Here is an 18,676-nt window from a genome sequence, read left to right as displayed (position 1 = left end):
CATCAGAAGCAGCACCTTGTAGTCGAATTATGTGCCAGGCCTGACGGATGTGCCGAATTAATATGAGGCTGGCTACAGAGTGGATAGGATGTTGTGTCGAATTTCAATGAGGACGGTTTTGTTAGGATGCGAATTGGGAAGAGGTCGATGAAACCTCCTATCGCCAATGGATACGTGGAATTCAATAAATTCGGGAACGTATCAGTGTTGAAGGTTTGTAGTAAGGAATAAGATCTTTCGATTGTCCGGGAATTGGAGGAATTTCATTTCGATGAGGAAAGAATACATTATTCCTTACCTTGTTCTTAATAAAGGATAATTATTATTTCTAAGAAAAAATTGTCTAATATGGCTCAACTAGAACCAGAAACGGTAGTAACATGGTGGGAAAATATTCATTTTCAAAATCATATCAACAGATCACCTTTGGAAATCTAAAGAAAGTAGTTCGATGTATCCGTTATATTCAAATTTGGAAAAATTTCAAACAACGCCCAATAATAATACTTTTTCTACGAAAGTTGTACAGGGTGGGCAAATTTCGAAGTTTTAGCACTACAACTTTTGAACCAGAGGACATAGACAAAATCTGATACACCATACTCGGTCCCTTTTTCTGAGAATCTAACAAGGGTAGTATTCATTTTTGACCACCTTCTTTTGTTTTCGAGTTATAAGTGAAAATCGGAAAAAATGTCGATATCGAAAAACATTTATATTTCCGCTAATACTGATGATAGAGCTCTGAAATTAAAACATTATACAGGCACTTTATTACGTAGAATACAGTGGCGTACTCGTCTATTCAAAAGGGTTTTTAATTACGAAGCTATGTCCCAAAGTTATGTTTTTTCAAATGGAAACACTAAATTTATGTGCCATTTTTTAAAAGTTCAATTTTTCCTGATTTCAAAAATATATAACATCGCATGGTTTGTATTAAAAAAACTAACAGAAAAGGGTCAAAAACCTTTTTTTACCTGAGAGTGTCGATATTTCTATGGTTTCAACTGTCGATGAGCACAGAAAAATTGAGCTTTCTATAACAAGAGCAGTGTTCTTCCGTCAATCTGATTAATTCTGCTTTTCACTAATTTCTACAAAATTCGAATCTAGATATACAAAAGTGAACAAGAGTAATGAACATAAACTATTTAGAATTTCTCTTGGATGAATATAAATCTTGATCAGCAGAAATTAAAACGTAAAATTGGTTTGAAAGTATTTCCTTTTCACCACTCCTGGATAATATTATCTATTATTGTATAGTAGTAAATGCAAAATACTTTATAACTAATCGTGAAATTAGTTTGCGCATTCGCCATTTTGCAATATTCCTATGATATCTTCTTCTTCTTCAACGCCCTGTCTGAATTCACTCCTGGAGATAGGCCTCCCCTTGAATTTTACAATTTTCTCTATTTTAAGCCACCTGGTGCCAACATCGTCCGACCTTTGATTTAATGTCATCTTACCATTTAATGATTAACTTAAATTACAGTTAATCTATTTCCACTTTTTATTATTCAATATAACTATTGTTGCTATACAGTAGCGTCTCCAGACTATTCACATTTTTAAATAAATTGTTTCTACCTAACGTATCCTATTTTCATCTATATAACGAATGAGTTTACTTAAAAATGTTAATTATTCAAAAATTTAAAATATGGGAAGAAATATCTGCATATTTTTCATTCACTTCGAGATTTAATTCATTTTTTTTTGTCAGTAAGGTCCTTTCATAACACATTATAGAAATTAGTTACCGTTTCGGAGATAAAGAGGATAGTTAATGTTTTTCGAATAGGAAAACCTATATATGTATGCTTAGTTAATCAATCGTCAAGAGGTATGATTCGATTACCTGCCTTTCGTCTTCTTCGTGACTTTGTCGGATTTGTAATAATAAAACTCTTGTGAATTATTTACATCTATTTACAAAGCTACACATATCCAGTACAAACTCAGTATTGAGAAGATCTTAATTACGCTTAATTTACAAGTTTCTCACAACGGTACTGAATTTCGTCTTTATTTCGAGTCGTCTTCGATATTTCACGTCTTTGTCTTATTACAGTTACGGTCATCTCGTCTTTGATTTGTTCGCGACTCGTTTTAATCTAGTCCGCGAACCGTCTTTTCATCTTACGTCTTAAGTTTCAATCGACAGAACTTACTCTTACTTCGACTTAGACCGAACTTGAACTTTACTCGGCTTCGACTTAACTTGAACTGACTCTCGACTCGAACTTACTTCGTCCCCTGACCGCAACTTACCCTGTCCACTCTGAATATCCTTCCCTCCTTCTGGCTTGATCACACCCTTAGGGAAAGTACCATCCACTAGTCCAATAAGAGTTTTGCCGTATCGCCCACAAAGATCTTCGCGGATTCCTGGAAATCGAATATTCTCGAAGGACTAGAACCTGATACACAGATGTGATACATCTGGTACAACCGTCTTGTTCTCGAACTTTCCCAACCCCAGTTAAACTCCTAAGATTTACAATCGACATGATACATCTTCGAGACCCCGAAGAATTAACACTTCCTTTCATGTTATATACAAAAAGCAATTCGTTCACTGTAAATTCATTGAAACTGTCATGCCCTCGACACTTGAAGAAACTAATAGGTCTCCAAGCATCCTGTTGACCATCTCAATTATTTACAGGGAACAATAACTGGATCCTACATATATAACTTGATTGCAATTATACAATGGACACAATATAAATTGAATCTCGTAATAATTGACAAATATTTATATATGAGGTGTCCCATCAAAAAAATAAAGTTGAAAACTTAATATTTGTAAAAGAGTTGACAGTTTTGAAAAACCAATAATGGGATCTCTTTCGAAAAATCTGCGGCTGAAAATCTGCATTTGAAAAACACCCACTTTGCTCTATATCTCTACCACTGTAATCGATAGCTATGATATGTTATGAGTATCATATAAACCAGAAAATTACCGAAAAAAAAACACTTAAGAATTTTTCGAATATCTCGAACAGAAACTAAGCTATTGTAAAATATTTCAAACAATCATTTTTCAGAAACACCTTGAAACTCGAAAACGAAGCAGAATATTCACGATCTAAGTTCTGATATCTTATTATATCGACAAAAGAGATCGAGGGTCCTTGAAGATTTATTCTCTAAGTCTTATAGTTCTCGAGATACATTCACTGATCACCAAATTCGGGACAGCCCGTACTCACTGACCCTCAAAATCATAATGCAAAGGTGAATTAAAAGGATTCCACACAATGATCTCTCGCCTCAACCACATCCAACGAAATTATATTTCGTTCACGTCCATCAAAGAAATAACCCAGCTGAAATAACATAGTTATTACTCAATCTAATGATGCACAAACTCAATTCTCCCCGATTGGTATCGCCGACAATCAAATTCCCGCAAATAACAGCGTAACGAACGTGGAGGAGACAGAGAGCTGCTATCCTGATGCGTGTCGCCAGGACCTCCGAGCTGACATTCTCTCTCTCTCTCTAGCCCGAAATATACAGCGGCACGTGTCCATGGACAACGGCATTGATCACCACGTCACGACGAAAGCAACGAAAAAAAACAACGACTTCGCCACATCCGTAATAATATTTCCTGATGGGATATTTCTCTCCATGAAAACAATGCGCGTTGAGAGAACCGGAAGTCGAGGAATTGCCTCGCTATGCTGCTTCTAGTTGGGGAATATTTACATGAGGGGCCTGTTTGTAACGAGTTCGCGTTTTATTTGTTATTCTTTTTTTTCGCGTCAACGGGTACTAGGTTTGTTTCGGAACGACATTAATTTATTGTTCACGAGGTGGCTTAACGAAACGTGATGGCATATAAGGTGTGTTTATTCGACGGGGTGAATACAGAGACATGTGAGTTTTGAGTTCGATAGAAAATTTTTTTTAGATGATATTCAGGGCCAACACCAGGTTGGAGGCAGGGTAGGCAGTCGCCTAGGGTGGCATTTCAAACTTGATTAAGTAAAATCACATGTTCAGAAATTAGATGAAATTTTAAACAGTGACAGCAGTTCAGAGATAAACATTCCACTGAACAACAACTTCTCCGACTAACAGAGTTTATCACCCAAGGCTTTCAAAACAAACAAGCTACTGGACTGTTATTACTAGATGTAACAAGATCATTTGACAGAGTATAGCAGAAAGGACTGGCCTATATGATGAGAATAGTGGGATACTCAATTAAGATGTGCCGAATCATCAGAAATTACTTAAGGGATAGAATTTTCTACGTTAAATTAGAAGATGAGAAATCAACTCTAAGACACTTAGAAGCAGAAGTCCCACAAGGATCAGTATTAGGACCTCTCCTGTATAATATATACATACATGATATACCAAGGTATATCACAGTGGTAGACGACAGATGACATGGTTGAGGAATATAAAAGAGTGGACTGGCCTAGATTTTCAGTCACTGATAAGGAAGGCACAATCAAGAGAAGAGTTTGCGGAAGTCATCGCCAACCTTCGATAGAAGACGGCACCTAAAGAAGAAGATATACCAAGGAATCCGAGAAATTTACTTGCCCTTTATGCGGATGACACAGGAATAGCAGTCAAACACAGAAGAGCAAATATCATACACCAAAGATAACAAGAAGCAGCAGATGAAATAACCAAATGATGCATTAAATGAAAGATTGAAATGAATGGACAGAAAAGTCAAGCTATCCTACTACAACAGAGAAGATTACAGATGGAGGAAAAGTTATCAATTGAAGGCAACGAACTTGAATGGCAAAAAGAAGCAAAAGACCAAAGATTACAAGAATCAGCAGATGAAATAACCAAATGGTGCATTAAATGGAAGATTTAATTAAATGGACAGAAAAGTCAAGCTATCCTACTACAACAGAGAAGATTACAAATGGAGGAAAAGTTATCAATTGACGGCAACGAACTTGAACGGCAAAAAGAAGCAAAATACCTAGGTGTGATCATGGATACGGGACTAACGTGGAAACAACATGTTAAGTATGCGGTGGATAAAACCAACAAAGCGATGAACCGTCTATACCCAATCTTCGGAAGAAGAAGCCGCATGGACATAAACACCAAACTCAGGATAATTAAAGCCGTTACCAGACCCCAACTCACGTACGGCTCAGTGGCTTGGGGATACGCGGCAAAGAACCACATCAAGAGAATTCAATCAATGGTAGATAAATATCTGAAAAGGGCAATAGATGCCCCTTGGTTCGTTAGAAACATCCAAATTCACAGAGACCTAAAATGGGACAGAATAATTTTTTCTTCATGAAGAAAAAAGCCGAAAGAATATTCTAAAAATTGATAGAACATCCCAACGAAGAATTGAGAAGATTAATTGATTACGATCCTGCCGAAGATGCAAGAAGAATGAATACATACCGCAAAAGACCCAGGGATCAATTGCGAAACGATGACCTAAATATAAAGGAAACTCAAGAAAATACATCAAATTGAAGAAACAATCCGAATAAAAAGGACTCCCGAATAACCCAGCACAATAGTGTGCAAGTAGAAATTTATCCGACCAAGAGATAACTGGTTTATAGACTTCATGCCCGAAACCTAAGAAGCAGCAGGTTATGTTTAGTGAGTATTCTCGCTCTTGATGAGCCAGGACCCTCACACTTCCTTCCTTTGGATAAGGTTCGTCTGTAAATGAATTCCCCCTGCTTTAACAAAAAAAAAAAAAAATGACAGCAGTTTTTAATGCTTCACAAGAATTTAGATAACTCGAACAGAAAGCAGGATATGGTGAAATATTTGAAAGAGTTATTTTATATATCATATAAATATGATATAGTTTATTCTAAATCCACACTGTGAGTCTGATTGGTCTCAGATGATTTATTATTTGATTATGAAGTACTTTCTCAGAAATATTATTATTATACTATTGCGAGTTTCACAACCTTTGATTCTTTTTGTTTCAGTTTGAATTCCACGGTGTAACGTAACCAAAAAAGGATCGGAAATAAACACAATAAATTTCTTGTGAAACCCATTGTCAGTGTTTTACTTGTTGTATTCTGCCATTCAAAAGAATCATCCAATACAATACAAAGGTGGTCCGAAATTCTTTCAGTCGATTTACAACATTTTTCGGCCGATTGGAAGGCTCCAATTCAATTCACTCAGGCCTCGGATATCCCACTCCTGATGTTAATTAATAAGCCTAAAACACTCCATGAGGCAGATAGGGGTCGGGGAACCGTCCAGGGACACGTTGCGGGATTGAGAACGGGAGATTAAGAGCGGTGGGAGTATATAACGGGGCGACGTAATTTATGGAAAAACGGTATTCGACGCAGCTCGGTAAAATTGAGAACGTGTTTCTTTCAATTTGGCTGATTGGAAGACAAGTTCAGGGGTCGAGGTCGAAGTTGAGTTCCACTTTCAGGTATTGGCCGAGATAGGAACGAACAATCTTTCGAAATTGAGGCAGACTTCAATGCCGAAGAAGTTGGGGATGGGGAGATTTAGCGGAATGAAAACGTTCAATTCGATGTAAATCGAGGTTAAATAAAAAGTCGTTAATTTTGCATGCAGGATTCAATTGAAATTCTTTTTTTTTCTCGGATGTAGTAAGAAGAAATTCATTATTTTTCCAATAGACGGCTTAAGTTATTTGTATCTCGCGTGTTCTACTATATGGTGTTAGAAAGATGAGATTGCTACAGAAACTTTTTTGACAGTTTTGTGATTAGTTACCATAGTTTAGTTTTAACGCTCGTCAAAGATAGATACTAGCAAAGAAAAAATACGCTATATTTAATATTTTTCCTTCGATACAGACGAAAATGCAAGCCGGATGCCTGAAAATGTAAATATTGTTTCTCTATTTCAGTATCATAATGAGATCATAACAGTACTAAAAACAGTGCTGTAATGAACTCATTACAACATCGTTTTCAGTAATATTTTTCGTTTTGTAGTTTTTTGCCTACACTAACTTTCGATTTTATCAAATTTCAACATACGTCAATTGTAAATATCAAAATTTGGATACAGTAGAGTGATTTCAACATTTTTCGCTATTCAATGCGTAATTGTGAATTATTTCACACTTCAAAACGAAGGTACGATTCAAATTCAAATTCCGTAATCTGTAAATTTTTGTCACACCAACTACTAAAATTCAATACGAAAGTCACTATGTATAATCTGAATTCTTCATTGAATTTGGAACAATGTTTCACAAAACTTGACTGAATAAAGAAAATATCGTTAAATACTCGTTGCAGAAGGCAATTCCAACACTCATGCGTTCGAACAAACTCGCTCCTTTGTCGCTCGTTTTCGAATTCCGCAACTTTTTTTAGAATATACAATTACGGTCCTGATACTGCAGCAGCCAATCACGTGCAATTTTGGTTTCGTCGATTCCTTTCCGGTAATTTCGATGTAAAAGATGCACCACGCACTGGAAGGCCAATTATTGAAACGTCGATAAAATCATGAACATTGTCGAGTTCGTCATGTAAGCACTGTTTCGATTTCCAAAGAGTTAAAAATTGCATACAAAACCGTTTGGAATTATTTTTATAATGCTGGTCTCAAAAAGAAGTTTGATGTATGGGTACCACATTAGTTAACGCAAAAAAACTTCATGGGCCGAATTTCCATTTGCGATTAATCGCAACAAAATCGACCCATTTTTGAAGCTGTTAGTGACTTGTGATGAAGAGTGGATCACTTACGACAACGTCAAGCGAAAACGGTCGTGGTCGAAATGGTGGCCAAGCTGAAAATGTTGGCCAGGAAGGTTTTGCTGTGTTTGGTAGGATTGGCAGGGTATTATATGCTGTGAGCTGCTTTCCTACGACACAATTCTTAACTCTGAACTGTCATGCCAACAATTGGAAGATCTGAAGGAAGCAATTACCCAGAAGTGGCCAGCTTTGGCCAATGAAAGAGGAATTGTGTTCCATCAGAACAACGCTAGGCCACAAACATCGATAGTGACTCGTCAGAAGCACCTGGAGCATATCACCATCAATGTGTATACCTAAAAATTTTGTATGTTCTGATATCTTGAATTCTTGATTTTTTATGCTAATTTTCCCAGGATTTTCTATATTGGAATGTATTGAATGGAATAGTATCATCTTGGTTTTGGTTTTGTTGAGTATTCAGTTGTTTTTCTCTAACCATTCTTCAGTGTAGTGCATTATGTTCTCAGTTATACTTTTGATATCAGGCCATAATGGTTGTACTGCTAGGAGGTTTGTATCATCTAAATAGTGAACATTTGTTATTTCTTTCCGGTTCTCGGTCAGAGAAATATGACCAAAGTCGTTAATATAAATTAGAAACATCACTGTCCCTGCTACGCTGCCTTGTGGTATCCCCATCTCGATTTGCTGTTCTTCAAATTTAATATCTGAATATGAGCACTATTGAACCAAACAGAACAACAGTATTCAGTAGCAGAAAAAAAACCAAGGCCAAAGCCACACCATATGGCACAGATCGAAGAAATAAGATTTCCAATAGCCTTTTGAGACCTCTCTGGGATATGAATATAACGACAAAAACATCCTCATGCGAATATTTTCGGAACATCACAAAACATGTCTGTGCTATTTATGAATCTGAAATATACGGCCAATTTAATTTTTCAATAAATTTTCCTTTTTTTTCACATATTAGAATACTCGATGATGATATCCCTATACAATAATGAAAACTATAACAGTTATTACCCTTTCCTGGTTCCTTTCTTCCTTTGGTTTAAGATTTAATTATAATATATGCGTCATCAACTTCTGGTGAACCAAAATGATGGAAAAGTTCTTGTTTGGATGTTGAAGAAGCCCTTCAATATAAATATATTAGCTTATTCTGTAAACTAATACACAAACTAATTACTACACCTATACAGGGAGTCAAAGTTTTTGCTGATGATTTTATCTGTCACTTGTATCATATGTTGAAATGTATGATGCCCAGTTCACCTTTCCTCTGCTAATACTGAGATTTATCATCGACACATACTTCATTGTTAGAAGTTAATAACTTTTTGTATTGCTCTATCTCAAGAGAATATATAATCGCTATTGCTCTAGCGCAAATTATATATATCGACTAATATTTCTCTTCAAAATTTTGAAACTGTATTGGCCCACTCTTTATATCACATACCAAAGCTTCTCAAATCTTGTACCGAGTATAAGTTGGAAGTTGAAATGAACGACCGTCGTTTACCGAAGTGAACGCTACCAGACCATTTGTCGACAATTATTCACCGTCAGAAGACAACGCCAAATCCCATCGAAAGGAAGATTCAAGGAACGTGCGTCGCCGACTTTGATGGCGTAACAATTCTGGACCATTACACGTTTCGAGCATTGGCGAAGAGGCCGAGATAGCGACGGATTGATGACCGCATTTGCTGCGACGTCAGTTCTCGAGAAATCCCATCAAATATAGAACTTCAACGCCGATAGTTCCCGACTCGATTTCGGAACATGCGCTGGATATTATCGGGGATATAAACAGGCAGATCGGGGTGGTCCTCATTATGTCTTACATAAAATATGAGGCCACTGTGGAGCTGGAATTTGGCCAAAACCAAGATTTGACCCCTTTTTTCGAGGCAGAGTAGGATTAAGGGATGTTTGTTGTTTTCTGATGCGTTTAGGCAGGCAGCGTTGCAAGATAAACCTTGTTTTCCTGTTCATTCACAGTGAATCAATCGAGGAGGCTACGCTTCGATAGCATTCCCGAAATTGTTAATAATGATAATGAAATCATGTGAGTTCATAGAAAATATGCCGAGTAGTGTCGTAACGTCTGAAGAACTACATGAAATATTGAAGAGCACTCACGATTGAAAATCCCCAGGCTCTTCGCCAGGACCGGCAAATCGGACATTTTGCCGGGGCGCCAAATTTCAGGGACGCAGTCAGTAAATAAAACAAGACATTTTTTGACACAAAAATGTTTCATTCGTGAAAATACCACTCTTTGTAGTAAAATAATAAAATTACCAAGAGCCAAATTTTTTCAAATCGAATAAGCGCTCTCAACTGTAGTTATGCAAATAGGAACTATAATGCACCTTCAAGAACTACGTGGTCTGTTTATTACAGACTTATAGATCGTCGAATTTTAAACAATCCAGGACGTTTTTTGATGATTTGCTCCTTCAAAGAAAATTCAGATGTATTAGACAAAGCAGGGCGGCGAAATTTTATTTTGCCGGGGCGCCAAAATGTCTGAAGGCGTCCCTGCCTGACCCAGATGAAATTCACAACCTCTAGCTCGAGTAGTTTTGGTGTCTGCACGGCAGCAGTGGTGTACCCAAGACGGGGGGATAAGGGTGATATATCCCCTCCAGGAGGAATATCCATTATGAGTCACAACGCTGAATAATTTAATAGTGTAAAAATTTAATCAATGAATATATCAACCAGCGGTTAAATGAAAGAGCTTGATCTGATTCGCCTGTCTTCGGCATAATCATTATCAAATACAAAGCTAAAAATGGCAAATTGAATATCAAAATAAACAATCAGGAGCAAATTGGTAACATCCTGAAGTAAAAGCTCCGAAATACTCGAATTGAAAATCAATCTCACGAAGTGTCTGTGAATTCAAAGGACATCGAAAACGATTGTTGTTCTTTATTTTCTCCTTGGAGTTCATCTGTTGATTTCATACTTGATGAATCAATCAAAATCAAAGTAAAAAAGATCGAAATGACAATAATGACATTGCGGCGCCGCCACGAAATAAAACTGATATTCTCATTTTGGTCGAATGTCATTGCATTCAATTATTGACGAGTGCATACACCATGTTTTTGAACATCTAAGACAACAAATAGATAACAACCATCGAAACTTCTCACGCAGCTGAAAAACACCCCCTATCTTCTTTCATCATGGCCTTTCTTTGATCTTCACTACAATTGACCGAAAACAATTCGAAGCAAATCAATCTAATCCACGGAAGATATTATGTGGTTCAGAGGGTTATCAGATTCGATTAATTCCATTTGATGAAAATTATTCATTGACGAAAAACCCGAATTTCAAAACAAATTTTTTTCGATCGTTTCAATCACACTATTCTCACGGAATTTTGCAGATTGATTTTTACCTCGAATCCTTCCTCAGTGATTCAAAACTAAACACTGATGGAATACTTCAAGAAATGGAGATTCAAGTGAACACATCGAAAACAGTTGCAATCTACTTCAGAGGAACAACAGTAAAGAAAGAGAAAGCAGGAAACGACAAAATAGAAAACCAGACGATAGAATGGAAAAAGGAAGCAAAATATCTGGGAGTAATACTGGATGGAAGAATGAATTTTAACAAACAGATAGAAAGAAACAGAAAAAAAGACAAGGCAATTGCACGGCAGACTGAACCCATTGCTTAACCCTAGAAGTAAACTTTCTTTAGAAAACAAGCTGAAGATAATAAAAATAGTGCTAATACCAAGCATTACTTATGCAGGAGTTACCTGGTACGATACGAAGGACAATAATAATGATCAGTTGCAAAGTACGCTAAATTCAGTAATAAGAACAGCGGTTGGCGCCCCATGGTATATAACTAACCAACATATCAGAGAAGAACTGAAAATGGAAACTATTGAAGAAATAATCAATAAACAAAGAAAGAAGACAATAGAGATGCTGAAAGAGCACAAGAATAAGGAATTAAGAAAGATAATACAAATTAAAAAAGACCGATAAGAGGAAATGCCTCTTTCAAAGAACTAAATAGAAGAAAAAAGTGACATGAAGTAGGGAGGAAAGCCTCAGACAACAATAGAAAATAGGAGAAATGAAATTAGAGGCGAAGGGAATGTAAATTCCGGACCTTAAACAAAAATAAGATCTGAGTAGAAACTTAACTCATTCAAACTGTGGACGGGACATAACTACGGGAAATTTTTTTTGCCGTGATGGTCACGGTTGAAAAATATCCCATTCCACTTCCGAATCTGTTTTCCGACGGAAACTTTTCTCATCCGCACCTACGAAACAAGTAATTCCAAGCCCGTAATTCAAGAGATCGAACGTCAAAAACCAATTCGACCGATGTCTCTCCGGCCTGACAGGTTGGTCCGACTCATTTCCGGAAGTAAACTTCCGCACCAGAAAAGCGGAAAGTAACCATCTCACCATGGGTGGTTTATGGCCTGACCTGCACCTCGAATTTATTGCCTAAGGTTGCTAAATGGTTAATTCGGAGTCGGTTCGGCTACGAGAGCCACTGAGATTGACGTCCGCGATAGTCTTCGCATTCTGGGGGCTCCTGATATGGACCTGATTAATTGCTACTTTTTGAGTTCAACGAACGAACAATTTGCGTGGCAGCGATTCGTACAAAGGGTAGATATAATGGGTGTTTTTTTTAGAGATATAGAACTTCAAATTGCAATATAACAACTTTGGATTATTCGATTGACATGAATTTTATTCATCCGCAAGATAATCTTGTGGCATTACATTTTAAATATGATTTCTGGCATATGATCGCCACGGCTGGCTCGGATGTAGTCCAATCTGGACGTCCAATTTTCGATGATTTTTTCCAACATTTGTGGCCGTATATCGGCAATAACACGGCGAATGTTGTCTTCCAAATGGTCAAGGGTTTGTGGCTTATCCGCATAGATCAATGACTCTATATAGCCCCACAGAGAGTAGTCTAGCGGTGTTAAATCACAAGATCTTGGAGGCCAATTCACAGGTCCAAAACGTGAAATCAGGCGGTCACCAAACGTGTCTTTCAATAAATCGATTGTGGCACGAGCTGTGTGACATGTTGCGCCGTCTTGTTGGAACCACAGCTCCTAGACATCATGGTTGTTCAATTCAGGAATGATAAAATTAGTAATCATGGCTCTATACTGATCACCATTGACTGTAACGTTCTGGCCATCATCGTTTTTGAAGAAGTACGGACCAATGATTCCACCAGCCCATAAAGCGCACCAAACAGTCAGTTTTTCTGGATGTAACGGTGTTTCGCAATACACTTGAGGATTAGCTTCACTCCAAATGCGGCAGTTTTGTTTGTTGACGTGGCCATTCAACCAGAAGTGCGCTTCATCGCTAAACAAAATCTTGAACAATAATGCCAACTCAAAGTTATATTTCTCGAAAAAAAACACCCATTATATCTATTTCTTATTCGATATGAAAATAGGCTGAAATTAGTGAATACGAGGCGTGTATTCAAAGTAAGGTCTCCATTTATTTTTTTCACTTTGAATAACATTTATTTACTAAGTTTTGTACATTGCTGTGAAGCTTGAAATCCAAGCTATTTTTCTACGTAATCGCCATTCACTTCGAAAAGCTTCCTCATTTGTACGACAGACTTTTGTATTCCCTCCTCGAACCACCATCCCGCCGCCTCGCGCAAGAACGAAATGACCGCTTCATGAACTTCTTCATCGTTCGCAAATTTCATTCCTCCTAGATGTTTTTTAAGAGAAAGAAATTCTTCCCCTTCCTCTTCAAAACTGGCGCATTGGACAAGTTTGACTTTGTGCTCCGGTATTGCAGGTTATTCACCAAAATTGAATGAATAGAATCTCTACTGCACACATCTCGGAGTTTTTCGGTCAATTCATCGAGAGTCAACCTGCGATCTTTCAGCACAAGCGCCTCAACTTTCCGCACTGTTTCGTCCGAGTGTGACGGCCTGCCACTGCGCTCCTCGTCTTGAACGTTCAGTCGGCCAGCAGAAAATTCTCTACACCATTTTCGAACGTTTTTCACGTCCATACATTTCTCACCATACACTTTTTCCAATTGACATGAATTTCTATAGGTGTGGTTTTTTTTAGTGCAAAAACTTAATGACTGAACGTAACTCGCACCTGGCGGGAGCGACAACCGGCACTTCCATTGCAAATGGCTGCTACGTCAAGAGCTCCACCAGGTGTCGATTGGTGGAGGGGAGCCTAACGTATACAACAGTGTTGCCGGATTTCATCTAGCGCTACTTGCGGCGATACAATGGCCTTGGAGACCTTCCTTCAAATACACGCCTCGTAGAAACAAGCCATTTTTTTTTATCACTTCAGTTCTTTTAACACCCAGTTGCAGGAACGTTCATTTAAATTTAATGCCTCATCAAAATTCTAATCCTTCATTAAACGGTTCAGGTAGCCAGTAGAAAGAGCCTATCAGAGGATTAAAATTTTAAGGAGGGTATTAAATTTTAATGAATGATCCTGCAACTCGTTTTTAATACACCACAAAAAAACTTATCCTAAAATTGACTATAAATCTAAATCTGAAATGATATTCAATTCTATAGATATTTTAACTCCTTCAATATTGCTGTACAGAATAAAATCTAAGAGCTAACAAAAAATTCCTTAAAGCCTTCTTAAACGAATTCATTCTTTCAACTTTCAACTGATTGTGATTGAGGGTTATTGGAGAAACCACCTCCCATTTATTAGAAGAATTTAAAAAAATGTTTACATTAGGGAAAGAATTGAAAAAATGCCTGAAAAGTGATGAAATTTTACTCATTTTAGATTACGAATCCGGTGACGAAAATTCCTGAATCCTGCTTATAGATTTTCCAAAAAAAAAAATAGTGATAACTGAATGCCCTACTTTTCTACTCGAGATATAACACTCAGAGAGAGGGTGAACCTTTGAAATTGACTCGATAACGCCTCGCCAAAGATCCTTGAATTGAGATTTTTCTCTTTCTCAAAAAAATATGAACAATATTATCTTGAAATTGTTTTATTCTTTCAATGATTATTCAGTTTCTCAGCATTTTTGCTTTCTCATGAAGTACTTATACCAATATCTCCTAAACAAATAGAATACAAAGCTTTTTCGTTCTCCTTTTTTAACCCTTCTTTATTTTTTTGTCTTCAGTTTTCCACGTTAATAATTTTCAATTTTCAGAATACATTGTACGATTAAGAATCATAGATTTTGAACATCCCATATTTTGACGGAATCACAAAATCATAATTTAACAGTAGGGTTCTTCCAATTTTGTATTTCTGTAATGCTAAAATCGATTTTGTTTTGAGTTTGCAGAAATTCTATCAACTCCACTAAATAATGAAGAAATCTGAATCAATCAGTGTCAATAGAAACAAGAAGTAATATCCTACTTTAAATGTTGAATTATAAGAACAATGGTCTTCTTCGGAAAACTCTCCTTAACTTTCCTTGGAATTAAATGGTTATTTACCTTATTCGCAGGTGTATAATCGAATCTTCGACAGAGTTTAATTGAATTTGGATAGGAGGCTTTGTTCTTTACTGTACCCCTCGTTTCCTTTCACTATGATCAATCTTGATTTTTTCTTTCAATGGAACATCGACACCTTATTCTTGTTTCTGTTTTTGATCTGATAAAACTCTCATTCTCTTCATATTTCCAAAAAATTCATGAAAATTGGGATCAGAACTAAGTTTTCTTACGAAAAGGCAGATCAGAAAATGATTGTTTCAGAATGTTGGAGATATTCAAACGTCTTGGTCATACAATGGAATTTCAAATGAAATTGAAATCATTGAAGAAAATCTGAAATTAATTATCTTTTTTGTTGCAACTCTGGAAATACATTCTCTCACACAGTGCAAACAGAATTTTTTCATCCTGATGGAGGAGGTTTGGTTATGTGCAATACTCTAATGATTCCAATAATTTTTAAATGTAATTAAATGTAATTGTTATTGAACGTATTGATGCCCAATAATGATATTACATACAGCTCAGATTTGAATATCATTCAGCTTTTAAGTTTTGTCGATGGTCTTCTCAAAACGTTTGTTTTGAAACAGAACTTACCTATTATGCACAGAATACTTGAGATGCACTAAACATATTGTAAACCTAGTCAAATGGCACTGAGAGAATGTATTCAAATGTACGGCGAATTTTTCGATTAGTTTGAAAAGCTAACTTTGCTCAATGACGAAGGAAGATCTATCAGCCGTGATGGATGAATGATCTTCACTTATCATTGTATCTATACTTCGAATTCATAGTTTCATCTTAGAAAGTAGTAGGGAGACATTCAATGAAATATTTTGCTTCTGATTCCATAATAATAATAAAAGTGAGCATGAAAGATTACTTATATTTTCTTGATGCAGAATATTGTCTACATATTAAGGACTATTTCTTATTACGTATTATATCAATCTCGTCTATCGTAGTAGTCAACAAATTAGGAATATCTAGGCTGTAGGAATGCTAAGGGTTCATTGAAAAAACGGGCAAAAATCTCTATTGAAGATAAACCAATTGGATGGACCTGATGAAGAACTACTATTCAAACTAAGTTCGAGAATTTGGCATTTCAATAAGAATTTTTGTTACTTTCATCTAATGGACAATTATCAGTCCTAGAGCTAATACTAATTTGTTGATATTTCTTCTAACACCTAATTAAAGTTTTCGTGAAATTTCTCGTCAATTTTTATCTAAAATACCTCTTTGATGTATGAAATTCTAAGAACGTCGCACCTCCTGCATGAAAAGGGTGTTTTTTAGAGCTATAGAACTTTAAATTGCAATAAAACAACGATGGATTATTCGATTGACATGAATTTCATTTATCCGCAAGATAATCTTGTGGCATTACATTTTAAATATGATTTCTGGCATATGACCGCCACAGCTGGCTCGGATGTAGTCCAATCTGGACGTCCCATTTTCGATGACTTTTTCCAACATTTGTGGCCGTATATCGGCAATAACACGGCGAATGTTGTCTTCCAAATGGTCAAGGTTTGTGGCTTATCCGCATAGATCAATGACTCTATATAGCCCCACAGAGAGTAGTCTAGCGATGTTAAATCACAAGATCTTGGAGGCCAATTCACAGGTCCAAAACGTGAAATTAGGCGGTCACCAAACGTGTCTTTCAATAAATCGATTGTGGCACGAGCTGTGTGACATGTTGCGCCGTCTTGTTGTAACCACAGCTCCTGGACATCATGGTTGCTCAATTCAGGAATGAAAAAGTTAGTAATCATGGCTTTATACCGATCACCATTGACTGTAACTTTCTGGCCATCATCGTTTTTGAAGAAGTACAGACCAATGATTCCACCAGCCCATAAAGCGCACCAAACAGTCAGTTTTTCTGGATGTAACGGTGTTACGACATACTTTTGAGGATAAGCTTCACTTCAAATGCGGCAGTTTTGTTTGTTGACGTATCCATTCAACCAGCGCTAAACAAAATAAAATGGACGTAGTGCGCGATACGTATTCCGCACAGAACCATTATTTTCGAAATAAAATTGAACTATTTGCAAGCGTTGTTCAGGCGTGAGTCTATTCGTGATGAATTGCCAAACCAAACTGAAAATAAATCACTTGACAGCTGTTGAATCGGTCGCTATCTTGAATAGTAATGCCAACTTAAAGTTATATACCTCGAAAAAAAACACCCGTTAGTTCCACCATTTTCAATGAATTTTCCATATTCATTCTGCTATTAGAGACGCAGAGTTAGAAAGTAAGAGACCGGACCATGTTTATAAATATTCTCGTTAGTTGGAAACAGAATTTTCATTTCCATTTATGGGGGCATTTTGCGATAGCAGGAATTCATTTATTCTTGACATTTTCATTCGCAGATCACAACAAAGACTCACGTGAAAGCCAGAACAAGCAGCCCCAATCCCAGGTGGTGGACCGCCAGCAGTAGTGGGGTGTGGATGGATTGCTGACGTTGATCCATAGTTGAGCTGATAGGATTCCAGGATCTTCTTATGCGCAGACGCGTGTGCCCTGTATGCGGATACGCTTAGCTTCATAGCAGATGCTGCGCACCAAAAGCCTTCTGTGGACTACCGCTCGATGTGGTGGGGATGCGATGAATAGACCAGGGACGGGGCAGCGCAGATCCTGGAATGTTCATCGTGCACCTCTGAAATGAAAAAAATTGAAATTAGAATTTCAAACCTGAACTACTTCCAGTGGAAAATCGAATGTCACGAGTAACTATAAATAGGCCTTGTCACCAGTACTTGTACTGTATAAGAGGTCAAGAATAAAGAAGTAAATAAATAAAATAAAAACTGGTCTTAGTCCAGTATTTCTCCAGGTTCCCTGAACTCATATTTCTTTTTTTTATCTGTTCGGATAATTTACATCCTGGTGATTTCTCGCATTCAATGCTATGTGAGGTGATACTCCGTCATGCTGAAAGAACATAGAGCGGATATGTACAGGGTGGGTAAATAAGCGAGATAAGCGGCTATATCTCAGGATCCATTCATCGTAGAGACTTGCGGTAAAAAATTTTACCACTGAAGTATACAAAAGAACACACTAGAAATTGTTTTGAAGTTCATACCTCTACCGCTAGGGCGCGTAATAGCTATCGTCGAATAAAAAAATGAATTTAACTCGAAAATTTTCCAAATAAAGTTGAACAAAAAATATCATCGCTGTAATCCTTGGAAAATTCTCTATCTTTCGAATTACCACTTTCGCTTTTACGACATCAAATAAGGGTAGGTAAAAGGGAGAAATCTGATTGAAATGCCTGTAACTTCAGTTTGGCTCAACATTTTTGAGCAAATTAGATCTCGTCTGAGAGATAATATCTTGTTGATTGAGGACAAAATATACTCATGATTAATTTGTTTTCGCTGCTTTCGATA

The 18,676-nt window shown here is 36.9% G+C and overlaps 1 protein-coding gene across 4 annotated transcripts in view; it reads right to left on the bottom strand.

Moving 5' to 3' along the window:
* Window positions 1–17,946, bottom strand: part of LOC123675051 — a 167,064-nt gene extending 149,118 nt beyond the window's left edge. For all 4 annotated transcript variants that reach the window (XM_045610286.1, XM_045610287.1, XM_045610288.1 and 1 more), the window contains exon 1: window positions 17,663–17,946. In XM_045610286.1, the coding sequence (XP_045466242.1) occupies window positions 17,663–17,824 (162 nt within the window). In that variant the 5' untranslated portion in view covers window positions 17,825–17,946. The remainder of the gene's footprint in view (window positions 1–17,662) is intronic.
* Window positions 17,947–18,676: the final 730 nt, after the last annotated feature.

The sequence above is a fragment of the Harmonia axyridis genome, chromosome 3 (assembly GCF_914767665.1).
Source record: "Harmonia axyridis chromosome 3, icHarAxyr1.1, whole genome shotgun sequence".
In the NCBI taxonomy this organism is placed as follows: domain Eukaryota; kingdom Metazoa; phylum Arthropoda; class Insecta; order Coleoptera; family Coccinellidae; genus Harmonia; species Harmonia axyridis.
The sequence above is the reverse complement of the archived record's forward strand: the minus strand, read 5'-3'. Positions and strand labels throughout refer to the sequence as shown.